The 19,565-nt window shown below is 42.6% G+C and overlaps 1 protein-coding gene across 1 annotated transcript; it reads left to right on the top strand.

Annotated features, from left to right (window-relative positions):
* Positions 1-740: 740 nt before the first annotated feature.
* LOC308126556 (nuclear RNA export factor 1-like) lies at positions 741-12,403 on the top strand (the record flags this gene model as incomplete). Its single annotated transcript, XM_080491057.1, is given in 11 exon segments — positions 741-998; positions 9,074-9,154; positions 9,882-9,950; positions 10,407-10,462; positions 10,614-10,719; positions 10,721-10,915; positions 11,009-11,051; positions 11,146-11,224; positions 11,950-12,129; positions 12,211-12,271; positions 12,365-12,403. Coding segments are annotated over 11 exon segments (1,167 nt in total).
* Between the last annotated feature and the right edge of the window lie 7,162 nt (positions 12,404-19,565).

The raw sequence follows: 19,565 nt of genomic DNA, 5'->3' as shown, positions 1-19,565 counted from the left end.
CGTAACGTAACGTAACGTAACGTAACGTAACGTAACGTGACGTAACGTAACGTGACGTAACGTAACGTAACGTAACGTAACGTAACGTAACGTAACGTAACGTAATGCTCCTTAACAATCCATAATGCTCCATAACATAACGTAACGATCCATAACGCTCCATAACGGAACGGAATGGAACGGAATGTAACAATCAACGCTCCATAACGTAATGTAATGCTCCATAACGCTCCATAACGTAACGTAACAATCAACACTCCATAACGTAACGTAACAATCCATATTGCTCCATAACGATCCCAAAAATATCTCTACTTCTGCTGCCCGGCGTTCTCCACCTTTCCGAAAGTAGTTTATGTTTCAGTTCAGGCATTTTGAGCCTCTGGATCTTTATTTGATTTTGAATTGTGATTGTTCAGACGGGAAACGGAGGATCTCTTCACGCAAGCGTCCAGTAGCTCTGGAGCCCGAGTAGTCAGCGTGCACAGTCACAAAATTTGGGCTGCGCGGTCGACTGCAGTGGGGCTGCAGCGGAACAGATCTCCAGTCGTCGTCTGCAGAGCTGCTGTTTGGACAGCCTCTGCGGGTCCCCGGAGAGATCCTGCCAGAACCATCAGAACTCTGGATGGTTACAGCCAGGAAGCCAGTTGTCAAGGAGGCGGCCCACATGTTCGGCCCGGTTCCAGTCCATCACTGCATGCCCCGGTCCTATGTCCCAAAGAACCTGATGGCAGCTGAATATGTGTTCATTTGGCACGACGCTCCTGGAGGCGGGGCCGAAGAACTTTGTGGTGGACATGGGGGGTAAACGGGTCCGGGTTTCAGTGGACCGGCTGAAACCTGCCCATGTCATGGCAGAGGAGCCAATGGAGGTGGCCCCTGAGACGTGGGCGCCCCCCAAGTTGTCAGCTGCTACAGGTTCCCCTGAACCTGCATTAACCCCAGTACCGGTACCTGCACCTACTCCTGTGGTGGTGCAGCGCAGCTGTTATGAACGGGTGTGCAGACCTCCCAAAGGGGACTAAAAAACTGTTTTGATTTATTTATTTTTGTTGTTGTTGTTTAGTAGTGCCATTCTGATTGTTCGGGGGGGCTGTGTGGTTTGCACCTGGAGGGAGGTTCTCTTAAGCAGAATGGAATGGGTGTGTCGGTGATGTGTGGCGGTGTTGGTGACGGGGAGGTGTGAGGTGACGCACAAGAGAAATGTTTGACAGGTGAACTGTCATGCTGCTGCAGGCAATAAAGAAAAACCGACTATACTCCTCTGTCCGTCTCATCATTCTCTACCTCCACACAATATATATTAGGGACGTCCCGATCACACTTTTTTGCCCCCAATACCGATCCGATTTTTCAGAATTGAGTATCGGCCGATACCGATACTTTCCCGATCCGATACTCACATTACTATTGCAAAGATACTCAATAGTCTATTTTTGGATCAACTAAGATGTCTGAAGCTAAAAGCACTATTGGCAGAAGCTTTGTTTACCTAGAAATTATTGTAAAACTCACTTATTGAACCAAAATTCTACTCAGAATGACTGAAACATAAATGCTCTTGTAAATAAATGTAGTACACATGCCAGGCCTTTAGGGGCGCTGTGACTCACCAAACACAACAAAAATGCAGAATAAGACAGACCACATAGAAATTGGTAGTGGTTATTAGGTGACGTAGTGGTTATTAGGTGACGTAGTGGTTATTAGGTGACGTTGTGGTTATTAGGTGACGTAGTGGTTATTAGGTGACGTAGTGGTTATTAGGTGACGTAGTGGTTATTAGGTGACGTTGTGGTTATTAGGTGACGTAGTGGTTATTAGGTGACGTAGTGGTTATTAGGGGACGTTGTGGTTATTAGGTGACGTAGTGGTTATTAGGGGACGTTGTGGTTATTAGGTGACGTAGTGGTTATTAGGGGACGTAGTGGTTATTAGGTGACGTAGTGGTTATTAGGGGACGTTGTGGTTATTAGGGGACATTGTGGTTATTAGAGGACGTAGTGGTTATTAGGTGACGTAGTGGTTATTAGGGGACGTAGTGGTTATTAGGTGACGTTGTGGTTATTAGAGGACGTAGTGGTTATTAGGGGACGTAGTGGTTATTAGGTGACATTGTGGTTATTAGGTGACGTAGTGGTTATTAGGTGACGTTGTGGTTATTAGGGGACATTGTGGTTATTAGAGGACGTAGTGATTATTAGGGGACGTTGTGGTTATTAGGTGACGTTGTGGTTATTAGAGGACGTAGTGGTTATTAGGGGACGTAGTGGTTATTAGGTGACGTTGTGGTTATTAGGGAACGTAGTGGTTATTAGGTGACGTAGTGGTTATTAGGGGACGTTGTGGTTATTAGAGGACATTGTGGTTATTAGAGGACGTACTGGTTATTAGGTGACGTTGTGGTTATTAGGTGACGTAGTGGTTATTAGGTGACGTTGTGGTTATTAGGGGACATTGTGGTTATTAGAGGACGTAGTGGTTATTAGGTGACGTTGTGGTTATTAGGTGACGTTGTGGTTATTAGAGGACGTTATGGTTATTAGGTGACGTTGTGGTTATTAGAGGACGTAGTGGTTATTAGGTGACGTTGTGGTTATTAGGTGACGTTGTGGTTATTAGAGGACGTAGTGGTTATTAGGTGACGTAGTGGTTATTAGGGGACGTTGTGGTTATTAGGTGACGTAGTGGTTATTAGGTGACGTAGTGGTTATTAGGGGACGTTGTGGTTATTAGGTGACGTAGTGGTTATTAGGGGACGTTGTGGTTATTAGGTGACGTAGTGGTTATTAGGGGACGTAGTGGTTATTAGGTGACGTTGTGGTTATTAGGTGACGTAGTGGTTATTAGGTGACGTAGTGGTTATTAGGGGACGTTGTGGTTATTAGGTGACGTAGTGGTTATTAGGTGACGTTGTGGTTATTAGGTGACGTTGTGGTTATTAGGGGACGTTGTGGTTATTAGGTGACGTAGTGGTTATTAGGTGACGTAGTGGTTATTAGGTGACGTTGTGGTTATTAGGGGACGTTGTGGTTATTAGGTGACGTTGTGGTTATTAGGGGACGTAGTGGTTATTAGGTGACGTAGTGGTTATTAGGTGACGTTTTGGTTATTAGGTGACGTAGTGGTTATTAGGGGACGTTGTGGTTATTAGAGGACGTAGTGGTTATTAGGTGACGTAGTGGTTATTAGGGGACGTAGTGGTTATTAGGGGACGTAGTGGTTATTAGGTGACGTTGTGGTTATTAGAGGACGTAGTGGTTATTAGGTGACGTAGTGGTTATTAGGGGACGTAGTGGTTATTAGGTGACGTTGTGGTTATTAGAGGACGTAGTGGTTATTAGAGGACGTAGTGGTTATTAGGTGACGTTGTGGTTATTAGAGGACGTAGTGGTTATTAGGGGACGTAGTGGTTATTAGGTGACATTGTGGTTATTAGGTGACGTAGTGGTTATTAGGTGACGTTGTGGTTATTAGGGGACATTGTGGTTATTAGAGGACGTAGTGATTATTAGGGGACGTTGTGGTTATTAGGGAACGTAGTGGTTATTAGGTGACGTAGTGGTTATTAGGGGACGTTGTGGTTATTAGAGGACATTGTGGTTATTAGAGGACGTACTGGTTATTAGGTGACGTTGTGGTTATTAGGTGACGTAGTGGTTATTAGGTGACGTTGTGGTTATTAGGGGACATTGTGGTTATTAGAGGACGTAGTGGTTATTAGGTGACGTTGTGGTTATTAGGTGACGTTGTGGTTATTAGAGGACATTGTGGTTATTAGAGGACGTTATGGTTATTAGGTGACGTTGTGGTTATTAGGTGACGTTGTGGTTATTAGGTGACGTTATGGTTATTAGGTGACGTTGTGGTTATTAGAGGACGTAGTGGTTATCAGGTGACGTTGTGGTTATTAGGTGACGTTGTGGTTATTAGAGGACGTAGTGGTTATTAGGGGACGTTGTGGTTATTAGGGGACATTGTGGTTATTAGAGGACGTAGTGGTTATTAGGGGACGTTGTGGACTGCGTTCTTTTTTTTTTTTAGATCAGCGGGGTGATCAGCTGGATTTGCCGATTCCCGATCACTCACAAATCACTAATATCGGCCCCGATCCGATATCTACCGATCGGATCGGGACATCCCTAATAAACAATAAAGTAAAAGAAGTATCTTTTAAAATAATCCACAGATTTCATGTGTTTTCTTGCAAGATTTTAAAAAAGACGTAGATATAAATTGGTCCTTCTGTAAAGAACTCCCTGAAAATATATTTCTTGTGTTTTTGTCTCGCCCCTTTTCTAACAAGTTCTGAGAAGATATTTGCACCTTGATCTCTACTTGTATTAAACATCTTACAGTCAATGATATTTACTATATACTAATATTTTCCTCATCTGTGATTATCCTATTTCTGATATTTTTATACTGTTTTATTCTCAGCTTTATGTATTTGTGAATGTTTTTTTATGGACTCCTGTGTCTGCAAGAAAGATGATGATGATGATGATGATGATGATGATATGCAATTGTATTTGATTTTAAACTAAAAAAATCCTCATTCCTAACTAGTTCTGTGTACAAATATTTATCCACCAATAAATGTTGACTATGACCTACAGCAACAATAAAAGTTGAGCAAGATGGCTGAGCGGGAGTTCAGAGTGACGGCTCCTCCACTATCTCAGGCCAGGTTTAAAACCTGTGCTTTATGGGACTGTTGACGGCAAGCTTCTAGTTGAGGACCAGTTTCTAAACTGTCTCCTGGTCAGAATGAGAACAATGAGCCAGGACCATCTTGTTCTAACAGCTTCCAACACGTTGGACTTGAAATGGATTGAATCCTGAAGAACGAGGCTGTTTGAACTCGGTCCTGACACCAAACAAAGATGTGTGGCTTTTAAAGGAGATCAGAAAAACATCAACAACATTAAAAGTTGCTTCAAGCTTTTGAACGAGTGGAGAACACCTCCCACTATTTGGATGAGCGACCGCCTGTCACCTCTAACAGCATAGATTAGTCCAACTTATAGAGTAACATGGAGCGGCTCCAGAGTGAAATGTCTGCGCTCAGACCTGGAGTGAAACTACAAGCTGGTGTCAGCGAGGGGCTGCATGAAATGACCTCCACTACTGAGCACAGAGTTGCTGCTTTTAGTCACCATCTGAAACCAGGACATGACGGAGGGCAACACAGGGCTACGCCCAGCGTCATCGCACATGGCAGTGAGGCCTCACTCCCTGGAGCCTCTCCTCTGGGTCAAAGACTTGGTGAGGAGGATCTGGGCAGAGTTACCGCAGCTTCTTTTGTGGAGTCCCCAGTGGTGGGCTCCAACATTTGCTCCAACGCCGCTGTGAGAGCTTCAACCGTGACCGCAGGAGTGAGCCCCGCAGGAGTGAGCCCCGCAGGAGTGAGCCCCGCAGGAGTGAGCCCCGCAGGAGTGAGCCCCGCAGGAGTGAGCCCCGCAGGAGTGAGCCCCGCAGGAGCACCACAAAGCTCACCAAAGTGGAGCAAAGTTGTGAAGCAAGGCTGGCGTCTGAGAAATGACGGCAGAGAACAGAGCACCCGGGACAGGCAGCGCACAATAGAGACGCCTCCAGCAAGACCCAAGACCCTTGTTGGTAGGGGTGTGCATGGAAATATCAAAGTGATTGGGATGAAACTGGTGAGTGCTTTTGCCACTAAATCCACTCCTGATCTTGATGCAGAGACTCTGTCAGCCCATTTAAAGTCTAGACTTGGCCGTGATGTCACTTGTCAGATTATTGACACTGCAAGCAGCAGGTCCAGCTCATTTAGACCAGGATACCTAATAGAGCAGTCAAACCTCAGTTGATAACCTGATGCCACTCCACACACCCTGTAGTCAGTGTTAACATCGGACAGAAGAGAGTATTTCAAGATCAATTCTAACTCTGCAGACCTGAGATCATATCAAATCAACTGGCATCAATTCAAAATGGATGATAAACAGAAGAGAGGTTGACATGCAGGAAATAACAATCTGTTTTTTTGTTGATATTTTAGTCTAATTATGAGCAGTAAGGTGTAAAGTAAGGAGCCTCTCCTTTGCTCTCCTTTGATCTGCTTTGCTCTCCTTTGATCTGCTTTGCTCTCCTTTGATCAAATGTTCACTCATTTGATCTCCTTTGCTCTCCTTTGCCCTCCTTTGCTCTCTTTTGCTCTCCTTTGATCTCTGAGTGCTATATAACTCAGAAATACCTTTGTTAATGCCACATGCGTTAGGGTTATTTTGTGTATTGAAGCAGAAGAAAAGTTCTCCCTGCTTGGACTCAACGTATTAATTGACTTCACTGTGAGAACAGAAGTCAGCAGCACCGATATCATGACTCGAAGAGGTAAGTAACATTGTGTCCAGGACTCTGCCATCTCATTATGTCACCTAATGAGCTCCATGCTTGACAGTCACAATAGAAAATGGCTGTTTGGTGATCAGATGCTCAGTTTGATAATGAGAAGAAACAAAAGGCTGAGGCCAGAAAGAGAAAATCTGTTTTCCTGTTTAATCTTGGGCTTTATTGGAACCATCACCATTTCCACTATTTTGGGGGAAATGATATATTTAACAGCCCTTCTCATTTTTTCCTCCATTTGTAGATTACCTTAGTGCTAAGATTTAATTTTAAATCTCATGAGTGCTCAATGTTTATGTTAGGACAGCCCAATGTTGTAATTCACGACTGTGACTACAGGCTTAGGAATTCAGAACCAAACTTCCACCTCAGGGAACATGGAGAAAAATAAATCGCTGCCAAATAGCAGCTGAAACCTTCTAAACAGGAAAGGTAATTGTAAAAGAAGAGGGTGATTCAGTTGAAAATTTTAATTATTAAGAGCCAAAAATGCAAAACCGACTTCGAGTACATTCGTCCAAATAAATGTTCAAACCAAGAGAATGTATATGAAAGTGTCAGGCTTCATTATCCCTCAGCTTATCCTTTGCAAATCAAAGCAGCGAACTTGAATTCATTAGAAATCTCTATGTTTTGTTCTTGAGGATGAATGTTTGTCATTTCTTTTAGCATATTCAAGCCCCAGGTCTGACAGGGCCCACAGAGACCGTCCTGGACGGCGTTCCAGGCTCACTGATGGTGATGGAGACGCCATCATGAGTAACAGCTCTCAAAACGTCCAGCGGAAACAGTAAGTGTTGGAAGATTCCCCTGTGATTTCATTCAGTACTCTACTTCCTGGTATGAGGTGAAAAGCCTTCTTTAAAATATGTATGAAAGTATTCAATGAGGATCTGGTTGAACCTCTTGGCAGCTGGTGGTGCAAGAGGTGCAGCTGTTGGTTTGAACAGAAGAAAGTAGAACATCACTGACGAGTCTTTCTTCTTGTAAAATAAAGCCCCTCGTCTCTCATGAAAGTGTGATTTGAACTGGGTTAGCTTTCTCATTTGTCACAATACAGTTATTGTTCTTTAGGTTTCTTATAGAAATGGTGCATTTGAATTACTGCCATTGTGTTAGATTGGGAAGGAATTAAGACTTGATTCACTTTATTCATCAAAAACAATCTCCACTGAATTTGTCACTTGTACTTTGTACAAAAAGTTTGTATTTTTTGGTGTGTTGTTCATACTCTTGAGCTAAATGTTCAGGATGTACTTCAGAAATGGCAACCAGCCAAGTCACCATGGTTACTGTTGAAAGAAAAGTGTCTTTTGTCTCTAAATAGGTGACCTAATGATTAAAGCCCTGAGGTACCTTCAGCCTTAAGGCCTCACTTTATTGCAGTGTAAACATCTACACAACTACGATTGTTTTAGTCCTCCATAAATCCTGTTTATACTTCCAGAAACCTTGATTATCCTTCTTGTATGTAAACAGTTGCTGTCGTTTGTGATTTGACTAACAACAGTTTCATGTGGTTTGAACTCCTCTGTGTTTGTGTCATTGCTCTGCCCCATGATAACAAGACCAATTAGAATTCCTTCACACCTCACCATCTCTTACAGGTTTCATCACAGGTTACCACAGACATCTTTTTGCTTCAAGATTTCCAAAAGGGGAACCTTTCTACCAAAGGTCTTGTTTGCTTACTTGCTGACTGAAGACATGTAGAACTTATTTTCCTTTAACAAACGCTAAGCAAACCAAAAGCTGTGGATTTACATGAGAAATGAGCTCTGAGCTGAAGAAAGGATAAATATATGCTTTTCTGTAGATGTTTTTCTGGACCAGATGCTAAGAACTCACTGGAAAACTATTGAATACTCCTCCCTTGAACACAGAACAAGGCCCTGGTTACATGACAAGTGTCAAGTGAAAACTCAGAGTTTTCAGGTTTTTGTTTCAGAAAAGTTTCACATTTACACGGCGTGGTTCTGAAAACGACGTCCCTTTACTTCATTCAACATTCCTGTTGGGCCGCTAGTGGCTGCTATTATGTTTCTAATGAAACGACACACATTCACAGATAGGTATGGTTCCCCCTTGTACACGGCAATGGAGTCCAAGACGTTTTGAAATCTTCCACCTTGGAAGCCATCTTCAAAAAGTTGTGATTTCAGTGGCTTCCAGCGCCGTTGTCGTGTAATGGGACATGTGAAACGCAACAAAAGCTTGAAGTCTATTTGAGGAAAAGCATCAGTTGCTCACCTTGCATGTCAAGAGCTCTGAAGCAGCTGAAAGTATGAAAAGCGCTTCGACACTTGACTTGTCGTCTTGGCTTCTAGGTTTTAAGGTGAATTCTCTTTGTCTTCTGTAGCGACCCAGATGTAAGACGAGCGCAGAAAGGTGGTGGCCGAAGAGGCCGGAGAGGCCGGAGAGGCAAGGTGGGAGGAGGTGGAGGTGCCAGAGGCGGAGGAGGTGGAGGAGGCAGCAACCACCGACGTTGTAAGGTGAGTTTGAATATAAGAGCAACAAATTTGCCTTTTCAATATGAAGGTTTTCGTTGGGGTGTTTTGGTACTTTAATGCATCACAAACTCCTGCAGCTGCAGTTTGGCCTCTCGTTTCTCTATATTGAACTCACTGCTATGAATCCCTTTTGACTGAAACGACTGAGCTGTATCATGAGTGCCTGATCTGTCTTTGTTTGGTTCTTCCAGGTGAAAATGCACCTGAACCCCGGCGCTCCCCGCTCATTTCTGCGCTCCGACCTGAAGCCTGACGACTTGGAGCATCTGAAGGTGAGTTTGACAAAGTCTGGAAATATTCTACTGTGACTGAATGTTCAGGAAAAACGTTTTGACTTTCAGCTGACAGATTTCATTTGGTTTGTCTGTTGATGAAAGTAAGGAAAAGTAAATGAAACAATAAAGGATGAGAAAGTAAAAGCAGTAACATACTCATACATGAGGTTGAGAAGTTCACTCAGTCATTCAATACAATCCTCTGCAGTCCAGGTCTTTTCTTTCTGAGGTGCAGCTTGTTTCTAAATCGCTAACAAGAAGTAATACTTACAGGAAAAAACCAACCATCTCAAACTGCATTGTTTACTCATTCCATAAAACACTGGAGCAGGAAAACCACTTTGACATCGCAGGTTTAATATCTGGATTTTAGAATGGACAGACAGTCCTGACTGCTGTCGGAGCCAAACCACATGCTTGCTTTTCTTACTTTCTTGCACATATGATTTTACATCACAAGAATGATAAAAAAAGGTCACGTTTCACTTTTCCTTTCACATGATACTATAATTACCACAAATGCAATATTTAAAGTGCTTTTTAATTTGTTATGAAAATTAGCTGACATAACAATTCAACTTTTCTATAATCTTGATTATTAAATGTACCTGTGATTAAGAGACTCCACATCAAGAAATGTCTGTTAAACAAAGTGTACACAGTAAAACACAAATCCCCAGAATATGTTTTTCTTATGTTGTTTCTCTGTGATGTTTGTTTTAAGGATGGTAATGACCTTCCTCCACCCACCGGCTCTGACGTGGAAACGCCCACCACCATCCCCCAATGCAAGGTCAGTTGATTCATGTTTGGAAAAGCTCTTTCTAAGTGAAATCTGTGGTGTATTAATGCTGTTAATATGTATTAAGGTTGACCCTGAAGGCTTGCCGTAGTTAGCTTTTATGCCTACTGCGCATGTCACAACTTTGTGCTTCAGACTTTAATCCCCTCCTGTCACCTTGTTTATGTTGCTCCCAGAGATCCCAATAATAAGTGGTAAAACGCTGCCTCGCCTCCTTATTGAAGTACACCACAAAATCCATCTGCCATTTTGAATGTAGTTGTAGTAGTGTTAGTACTTTAGAACTGAGGCACTGTTTCCTTGAGTATTTTGACTGGGTGTGTTCTTTCCACTCCTGCTGAGCTTTTTCTGCAACGCTTTAAGCTGTGTTGACTTCTTCCTGGTTAGAGGAAGACATTTCTCTTTTCTCTCTAACACCTGACAAATCTTTCCACTGTGACCTTCCAGGACAGCGACGTCTGCACCGATGGAATCAAAGAGTTCATCCAGCAGTTCCTGCAGCAGTACGGTTCTGCCTCTTTCATGTAGAAAATAGTGTTTTATTGTGTTTGCATCAATTTGAATGCACTTTAAAGTGTAGAAAAGCATCCCACACTAAATTGGAATGATCGGAGTGAACAGCAGTTACTCAGTACTTTGTGATGTGTGTCACAGGTACTACAGTATTTACGACTCGGGGGACAGACAGCCTCTCCTGGGTGCCTACCATGATGGAGCATCCTTCTCCCTCATCACGCCGTACTCCACCCAGAGTGAGTTTGCCTTCATCATGTCTTAGTTCAGTCATTCTGTGTGAGAAGATCTCGAATGTTTCCCTCTTTGAACTGCGCCTGCCTTTAGTGATGCAGCAGCAGGTGCTGAAACACACACGGCAGAACGTGGTGGCCTTCCTCAATGAGTTGCCCAAAACTCAACATGACATGGCTTCTTTCACCGTGGCCGTGAACACCTGCACGGTGAGTCCACGCTTCATTCTGCAGAGCGCCACGTGTCCCTGTCACTCTTTGATGTCTTTGTTCTTACTCTGCTTCCATCTTTTCTACCCACAGAACACCTTACTATCGTTCACTGTCAGTGGAGTCTTCAAAGAAGGTGCGTCATTTCAACCCATTTATGAGGAGTCATTTCCATTCTTTCCCTCTGGGGCTGTTTCACTTCATCATTGTTGCTCATGTCTGTATTTCAGTTGCTGTTGATGGTAAAGCTCGGGATACCACCATGGCCTTCTCTCGAGCTTTCATCACAGTCCCAGCAGAGAATTCTGGGTAAGTACAGAGCTCCCAGCTGCTTGCATTGTCCTCCTGTTGTCCTCCATCAATTTAACTGTGAAGGACAAACTCATTTTCTCTGTTTCAGCTTTGAACAAGAAGCTCTTTGCAGTGAACATACAGTGATGAGACTTGTAATTTATTTGTTTTTCTTCATCAAACCAATGCAGGAAGGGTCTAGTCTCTGAAATACAGAGAACACAGCTTTGTGGCTTCATAGAATGTCTGCAGTCGGATGGAGAAATATATTTGATTCAAGTCAATTTAAGCAAAATAGCTCTGTAAAATGCATTTAATACACATTTAACATCAGCTAACAGTGATGGCAACGATCAACTATTCACTCAAAGACTCGGGCCCAAAGTTCTTTCATTTGGTTCCAGATAGAAACATATTTGTGTTATTATTTTAGCTTGTGTGACTCCAAATAGAACTGATAGTTTTATATTTGCCTTAGTGTTGTTCATGTTTTGAACTGCAGTGAAAAGACATTTGATCTCCTTGACTTTACCATCAGTCACTGCTCAGTAACTCCAGCAGCTAAATGAGGTGTGATTGTACTCCACACTTCCTTTTGCCCTAATCCAAGTCACCCTGACAGAGCAGGACATTGTGACCCAACAATGAGGCAGTTTGTGGAATTTGTAAACTTCTAGCGGACAAGTGGTTAAAAAACCCTTCAAATCCTCCTCATTGATGGTCTTCTGTGTTCCTCCTGACAGTCTGCGCATCACCAATGACCAGCTTTCCATTCCAATGGCCACTGAGGAGATCCCCCGAGCGTCTGTGGCTCCTGCCCCGACTCCATCTTCCACTTCCGTCCCCACCCTCACTGCCCTGCAGCAGGAGATGCTCGCCGTCTTCTCACAGAAGTCGGGGATGAAACTGGAGTGGTCCCAACAGTAGGTCCTCTTTTTTTGCCCACTTGGCCTGGATGAGGCAAGATGAGCTGTGAATATCTCCCCACTTGTTTCCTCTGGCAGGTGTCTGCAGGAAAACCAGTGGGACTTCCACAGGGCAGCACAGGACTTCACTCATTTAAAGGTGACATTAATATCTCCATTGTTTCCTCTTAACTTGTTTTATAAACATTGTTGTAGTGCCAAAACTCTGAAACACTTGATCCTTTCTTAACAGACGGAGGGCAAGATCCCAGACGAAGCCTTCACAGAGTGAGACTTCAGTAAAGCCTCAGTGAAATAAAACTAGAGGAGTGTTTTCTCTATTGGAGTGTTTTCTCTATTGAGGAGTGTTTTCTCTATCGGGAGTGTTTTCTCTACTGGGGAGTGTTTTCTCCATTGGAGTGTTTTCTCTATCGGGGAGTGTTTTCTCTATTGGAGTGTTTTCTCTATCGGGGAGTGTTTTCTCTATTGGAGTGTTTTCTCTATCGGGAAGTGTTTTCTCTATTGGAGTGTTTTCTCTTTTGGGGAGTGTTTTCTCTATCGGGGAGTGTTTTCTCTATCGAGAAGTATTTTCTCTATCGGGAGTGTTTTCTCTATCGGAAGTGTTTTCTCTATTGGAGTTTTTTCTCTATCGGGGAGTGTTTTCTCTATCGGGGAGTGTTTTCTCTATTGGAGTGTTTTCTCTATCGGGAGTGTTTTCTCTATTGGAGTGTTTTCTCTATTGGGAGTGTTTTCTCTATTGGGGAGTGTTTTCTCTATTGGAGTGTTTTCTCCATTGGAGTGTTTTCTCTATTGGGGAATGTTTTCTCTATCGGAGTGTTTTCTCTGTTGGAGTGCTTTCTCTATCGGGAGTGTTTTCTCTATCGGGGAGTGTTTTCTCTATTGGAGTGTTTTCTCTATCGGGAGTGTTTTCTCTATTGGAGTGTTTTCTCTATCGGGAGTGTTTTCTCGATTGGAGTGTTTTCTCTATCGGGAGTGTTTTCTCGATTGGAGTGTTTTCTCTATTGGAGTGTTTTATCTATCAGGAGTGTTTTCTCCATTGGAGTGTTTTCTCTATTGGAGTGCTTTCTCTATCGGGAGTGTTTTCTCTATCGGGGAGTGTTTTCTCCATTGGAGTGTTTTCTCTATTGGAGTGCTTTCTCTATCGGGAGTGTTTTCTCTATCGGGGAGTGTTTTCTCTATTGGAGTGTTTTCTCTATGGGGAGTGTTTTCTCGATTGGAGTGTTTTCTCTATCGGGAGTGTTTTCTCGATTGGAGTGTTTTCTCTGTTGAAGTGTTTTCTCTATTGGAGTGTTTTCTCTATCGGGGAGTGTTTTCTCTATCGGGGAGTGTTTTCTCTATCGGAGTGTTTTCTCTATCAGGATTGTTTTCTCTATCGGAGTGTTTTCTCTATCGGGAGTGTTTTCTCTATCGGGAGTGTTTTCTCTATCGGGGAGTGTTTTCTCTATTGGAGTGTTTTCGCTATCGGGGAGTGTTTTCTCTATTGGAGTGTTTTATCTATCGGGAGTGTTTTCTCTATTGGAGTGTTTTCTCTATCGGGAGTGTTTACTCTATCGGGGAGTGTTTTCTCGATTGGAGTGTTTTATCTATCGGGAGTGTTTTCTCTATTGGAGTGTTTTCTCTATCGGGGAGTGTTTTCTCTATCGGAAGTGTTTTCTCTATCGGGAGTGTTTTCTCTATCAGAGTGTTTTCTCTGTTGGAGTGTTTTCTCTATCTGGAGTGTTTTCTCTATCGGGGAGTGTTTTCTCTATTGGAGTGTTTTCTCTATCTGGAGTGTTTTCTCTATTGGAGTGTTTTATCTATCAGGAGTGTTTTATCTATCAGGAGTGTTTTCTCTATCGGAGTGTTTTATCTATCAGGAGTGTTTTCTCTATCTGGAGTGTTTTCTCTATTGGAGTGTTTTATCTATCAGGAGTGTTTTCTCTATTGGAGTGTGTTCTCTATCGGGAGTGTTTTCTCGATTGGAGTGTTTTCTCTATCGGGAGTGTTTTCTCGATTGGAGTGTTTTCTCTGTTGAAGTGTTTTCTCTATTGGAGTGTTTTCTCTATCGGGAGTGTTTTCTCGATTGGAGTGTTTTCTCTATCGGGAGTGTTTTCTCGATTGGAGTGTTTTCTCTGTTGAAGTGTTTTCTCTATTGGAGTGTTTTATCTATCAGGATTGTTTTCTCTATCGGGGAGTGTTTTCTCTATCGGGGAGTGTTTTCTCGATTGGAGTGTTTTCTCTGTTGAAGTGTTTTCTCTATTGGAGTGTTTTATCTATCAGGATTGTTTTCTCTATCGGGGAGTGTTTTCTCTATCGGGAGTGTTTTCTCGATTGGAGTGTTTTCTCGATTGGAGTGTTTTCTCTATTGGAGTGTTTTCTCTATCTGGAGTGTTTTCTCTATTGGAGTGTTTTATCTATCAGGAGTGTTTTCTCTATCTGGAGTGTTTTCTCTATTGGAGTGTTTTATCTATCAGGAGTGTTTTCTCTATCGGAGTGTGTTCTCTATCGGGAGTGTTTTCTCTATCGGGGAGTGTTTTCTCGATTGGAGTGTTTTCTCTATCGGGAGTGTTTTCTCGATTGGAGTGTTTTCTCTGTTGAAGTGTTTTCTCTATTGGAGTGTTTTCTCTATCGGGAGTGTTTTCTCGATTGGAGTGTTTTCTCTATCGGGAGTGTTTTCTCGATTGGAGTGTTTTCTCTGTTGAAGTGTTTTCTCTATTGGAGTGTTTTATCTATCAGGATTGTTTTCTCTATCGGAGTGTTTTCTCTATCGGGAGTGTTTTCTCTATCGGGGAGTGTTTTCTCTATTGGAGTGTTTCCTCTATCGGGGAGTGTTTTCTCTATTGGAGTGTTTTATCTATCGGGAGTGTTTTCTCTATTGGAGTGTTTTCTCTATCGGGAGTGTTTACTCTATCGGGGAGTGTTTTCTCTATTGGAGTGTTTTATCTATCGGGAGTGTTTTCTCTATTGGAGTGTTTTCTCTATCGGGGAGTGTTTTCTCTATCGGAAGTGTTTTCTCTATTGGAGTGTTTTCTCTAATGGGGAGTGTTTTCTCTATTGGGAGTGTTTTCTCTATCGGGGAGTGTTTTCTCTATCGGGAGTGTTTTCTCTATCGGAAGTGTTTTCTCTATCGGAAGTGTTTTCTCTATCGGGAGTGTTTTCTCTATTGGAGTGTTTTCTCTAATGGGGAGTGTTTTCTCTATTGGGAGTGTTTTCTCTATCGGGGAGTGTTTTCTCTATCGGGAGTGTTTTCTCTATCGGAAGTGTTTTCTCTATCGGGAGTGTTTTCTCTATTGGAGTGTTTTCTCTATCGGAAGTGTTTTCTCTATCGGAAGTGTTTTATCTATCGGGGAGTGTTTTCTCTATCAGAGTGTTTTCTCTGTTGGAGTGTTTTCTCTATCGGGGAGTGTTTTCTCTATCAGAGTGTTTTCTCTGTTGGAGTGTTTTCTCTATCTGGAGTGTTTTCTCTATCGGGGAGTGTTTTCTCTATTGGAGTGTTTTCTCTATCTGGAGTGTTTTCTCTATTGGAGTGTTTTATCTATCAGGAGTGTTTTATCTATCAGGAGTGTTTTCTCTATCGGAGTGTTTTATCTATCAGGAGTGTTTTCTCTATCTGGAGTGTTTTCTCTATTGGAGTGTTTTATCTATCAGGAGTGTTTTCTCTATTGGAGTGTTTTATCTATCAGGAGTGTTTTCTCTATCGGAGTGTGTTCTCTATCGGGAGTGTTTTCTCTATCGGGGAGTGTTTTCTCGATTGGAGTGTTTTCTCTATCGGGAGTGTTTTCTCTGTTGAAGTGTTTTCTCTATTGGAGTGTTTTCTCTATCGGGAGTGTTTTCTCGATTGGAGTGTTTTCTCTGTTGAAGTGTTTTCTCTATTGGAGTGTTTTATCTATCAGGATTGTTTTCTCTATCGGAGTGTTTTCTCTATCGGGAGTGTTTTCTCTATCGGGGAGTGTTTTCTCTATTGGAGTGTTTTCTCTATCGGGAGTGTTTTCTCTATCGGGGAGTGTTTTCTCTATTGGAGTGTTTTATCTATCGGGAGTGTTTTCTCTATTGGAGTGTTTTCTCTATCGGGGAGTGTTTTCTCTATCGGGAGTGTTTTCTCTATCGGAAGTGTTTTCTCTATCGGGAGTGTTTTCTCAATCGGAAGTGTTTTCTCTATCGGGGAGTGTTTTCTCTATCGGGAGTGCTTTCTCTATTGGAGTGTTTTCTCTATCGGGGAGTGTTTTCTCTATCAGAGTGTTTTCTCTGTTGGAGTGTTTTCTCTATCTGGAGTGTTTTCTCTATCGGGGAGTGTTTTCTCTATTGGAGTGTTTTCTCTATCTGGAGTGTTTTCTCTATCGGGGAGTGTTTTCTCTATTGGAGTGTTTTCTCTATCTGGAGTGTTTTCTCTATCGGGGAGTGTTTTCTCTATTGGAGTGTTTTCTCTTTCGGAAGTGTTTTGTGTATTGGAGTGTTTTCTCTATCGGGGCGTGTTTTCTCTATCGGGAGTGCTTTCTCTATTGGAGTGTTTTCTCTATCGGGGAGTGTTTTCTCTATTGGAGTGTTTTCTCTATCTGGAGTGTTTTCTCTATCGGGGAGTGTTTTCTCTATTGGAGTGTTTTCTCTATCTGGAGTGTTTTCTCTATCGGGGAGTGTTTTCTCTATTGGAGTGTTTTCTCTTTCGGAAGTGTTTTGTGTATTGGAGTGTTTTCTCTATTGGAGTGTTTTCTCTATCGGGGAGTGTTTTCTCTATTGGAGTGTTTTCTCTATCGGGAGTGTTTTGTCTATCTGGAGTGTTTTCTCTATCGGGGAGTGTTTTCTCTATTGGAGTGTTTTCTCTATCGGGAGTGTTTTCTCTATTGGAGTGTTTTCTCTATCGGGGATTGTTTTCTCTATTGGAGTGTTTTCTCTATTGGAGTGTTTTCTCTATCGGGAGTGTTTTCTCTATTGGAGTTTTTTCTCTATTGGAGTGTTTTCTCTATCGGGAGTGTTTTCTCTATTGGAGTGTTTTATCTATCGGGAGTGTTTTCTCTATTGGAGTGTTTTCTCTATCGGGGAGTGTTTTCTCTATCGGGAGTGTTTTCTCTATCGGAAGTGTTTTCTCTATCGGGAGTGTTTTCTCAATCGGAAGTGTTTTCTCTATCGGGGAGTGTTTTCTCTATCGGGAGTGCTTTCTCTATTGGAGTGTTTTCTCTATCGGGGAGTGTTTTCTCTATCAGAGTGTTTTCTCTGTTGGAGTGTTTTCTCTATCTGGAGTGTTTTCTCTATCGGGGAGTGTTTTCTCTATTGGAGTGTTTTCTCTATCTGGAGTGTTTTCTCTATCGGGGAGTGTTTTCTCTATTGGAGTGTTTTCTCTATCTGGAGTGTTTTCTCTATCGGGGAGTGTTTTCTCTATTGGAGTGTTTTCTCTTTCGGAAGTGTTTTGTGTATTGGAGTGTTTTCTCTATCGGGGCGTGTTTTCTCTATCGGGAGTGCTTTCTCTATTGGAGTGTTTTCTCTATCGGGGAGTGTTTTCTCTATCAGAGTGTTTTCTCTGTTGGAGTGTTTTCTCTATCTGGAGTGTTTTCTCTATCGGGGAGTGTTTTCTCTATTGGAGTGTTTTCTCTATCTGGAGTGTTTTCTCTATCGGGGAGTGTTTTCTCTATTGGAGTGTTTTCTCTATCTGGAGTGTTTTCTCTATCGGGGAGTGTTTTCTCTATTGGAGTGTTTTCTCTTTCGGAAGTGTTTTGTGTATTGGAGTGTTTTCTCTATTGGAGTGTTTTCTCTATCGGGGAGTGTTTTCTCTATTGGAGTGTTTTCTCTATCGGGAGTGTTTTGTCTATCTGGAGTGTTTTCTCTATCGGGGAGTGTTTTCTCTATTGGAGTGTTTTCTCTATCGGGAGTGTTTTCTCTATTGGAGTGTTTTCTCTATCGGGGATTGTTTTCTCTATTGGAGTGTTTTCTCTATTGGAGTGTTTTCTCTATCGGGAGTGTTTTCTCTATTGGAGTGTTTTCTCTATTGGAGTGTTTTCTCTATCGGGAGTGTTTTCTCTATTGGAGTGTTTTCTCTTTCGGAAGTGTTTTGTGTATTGGAGTGTTTTCTCTATCGGGAGTGTTTTCTCTATTGGAGTGTTTTCTCTATCAGGAGTGTTTTCTCTATTGGAGTGGTTATTAGGTGACGTTGTGGTTATTAGGTGACGTTGACGTGGTTATTAGGGGACGTTGTGGTTATTAGGTGACGTTGTGGTTATTAGGTGACGTAGTGGTTATTAGGTGACGTAGTGGTTATTAGGGGACGTAGTGGTTATTAGGTGACGTTGTGGTTATTAGGGGACGTAGTGGTTATTAGGGGACGTAGTGGTTATTAGGTGACGTTGTGGTTATTAGGGGACGTAGTGGTTATTAGGTGACGTTGTGGTTATTAGGGGACGTTGTGGTTATTAGGTGACGTTGTGGTTATTAGGGGACGTAGTGGTTATTAGGTGACGTTGTGGTTATTAGGGGACGTTGTGGTTATTAGGTGACGTTGTGGTTATTAGGGGACGTAGTGGTTATTAGGGGACGTAGTGGTTATTAGGTGACGTTGTGGTTATTAGGGGACGTAGTGGTTATTAGGTGACGTTGTGGTTATTAGGTGACGTTGTGGTTATTAGGGGACGTAGTGGTTATTAGGGGACGTAGTGGTTATTAGGTGACGTTGTGGTTATTAGGTGACGTAGTGGTTATTAGGGGACGTAGTGGTTATTAGGGGACGTTGTGGTTATTAGGGGACGTAGTGGTTATTAGGTGACGTTGTGGTTATTAGGGGACGTAGTGGTTATTAGGGGACGTAGTGGTTATTAGGTGACGTAGTGGTTATTAGGGGACGTAGTGGTTATTAGGGGACGTTGTGGTTATTAGGGGACGTAGTGGTTATTAGGGGACGTAGTTTTTATTAGGGGACGTAGTGGTTATTAGGTGACGTAGTGGTTATTAGGTGACGTAGTGGTTATTAGGGGACGTAGTGGTTATTAGGGGACGTAGTGGTTATTAGGTGACGTTGTGGTTATTAGGTGACGTAGTGGTTATTAGGGGACGTAGTGGTTATTAGGGGACGTAGTGGTTATTAGGGGACGTTGTGGTTATTAGGTGACGTAGTGGTTATTAGGGGACGTAGTGGTTATTAGGGGACGTAGTGGTTATTAGGTGACGTTGTGGTTATTAGGGGACGTAGTGGTTATTAGGGGACGTAGTGGTTATTAGGGGACGTAGTGGTTATTAGGTGACGTTGTGGTTATTAGGGGACGTAGTGGTTATTAGGGGACGTAGTGGTTATTAGGTGACGTTGTGGTTATTAGGTGACGTAGTGGTTATTAGGTGACGTTGTGGTTATTAGGTGACGTAGTGGTTATTAGGGGACGTAGTGGTTATTAGGTGACGTAGTGGTTATTAGGGGACGTAGTGGTTATTAGGGGACGTTGTGGTTATTAGGGGACGTAGTGGTTATTAGGTGACGT

Source organism: Lipophrys pholis (assembly GCF_963383615.2).
Source record: "Lipophrys pholis genome assembly, chromosome: 21".
In the NCBI taxonomy this organism is placed as follows: domain Eukaryota; kingdom Metazoa; phylum Chordata; class Actinopteri; order Blenniiformes; family Blenniidae; genus Lipophrys; species Lipophrys pholis.
This window is presented reverse-complemented; position numbering and strand designations above follow the sequence as displayed.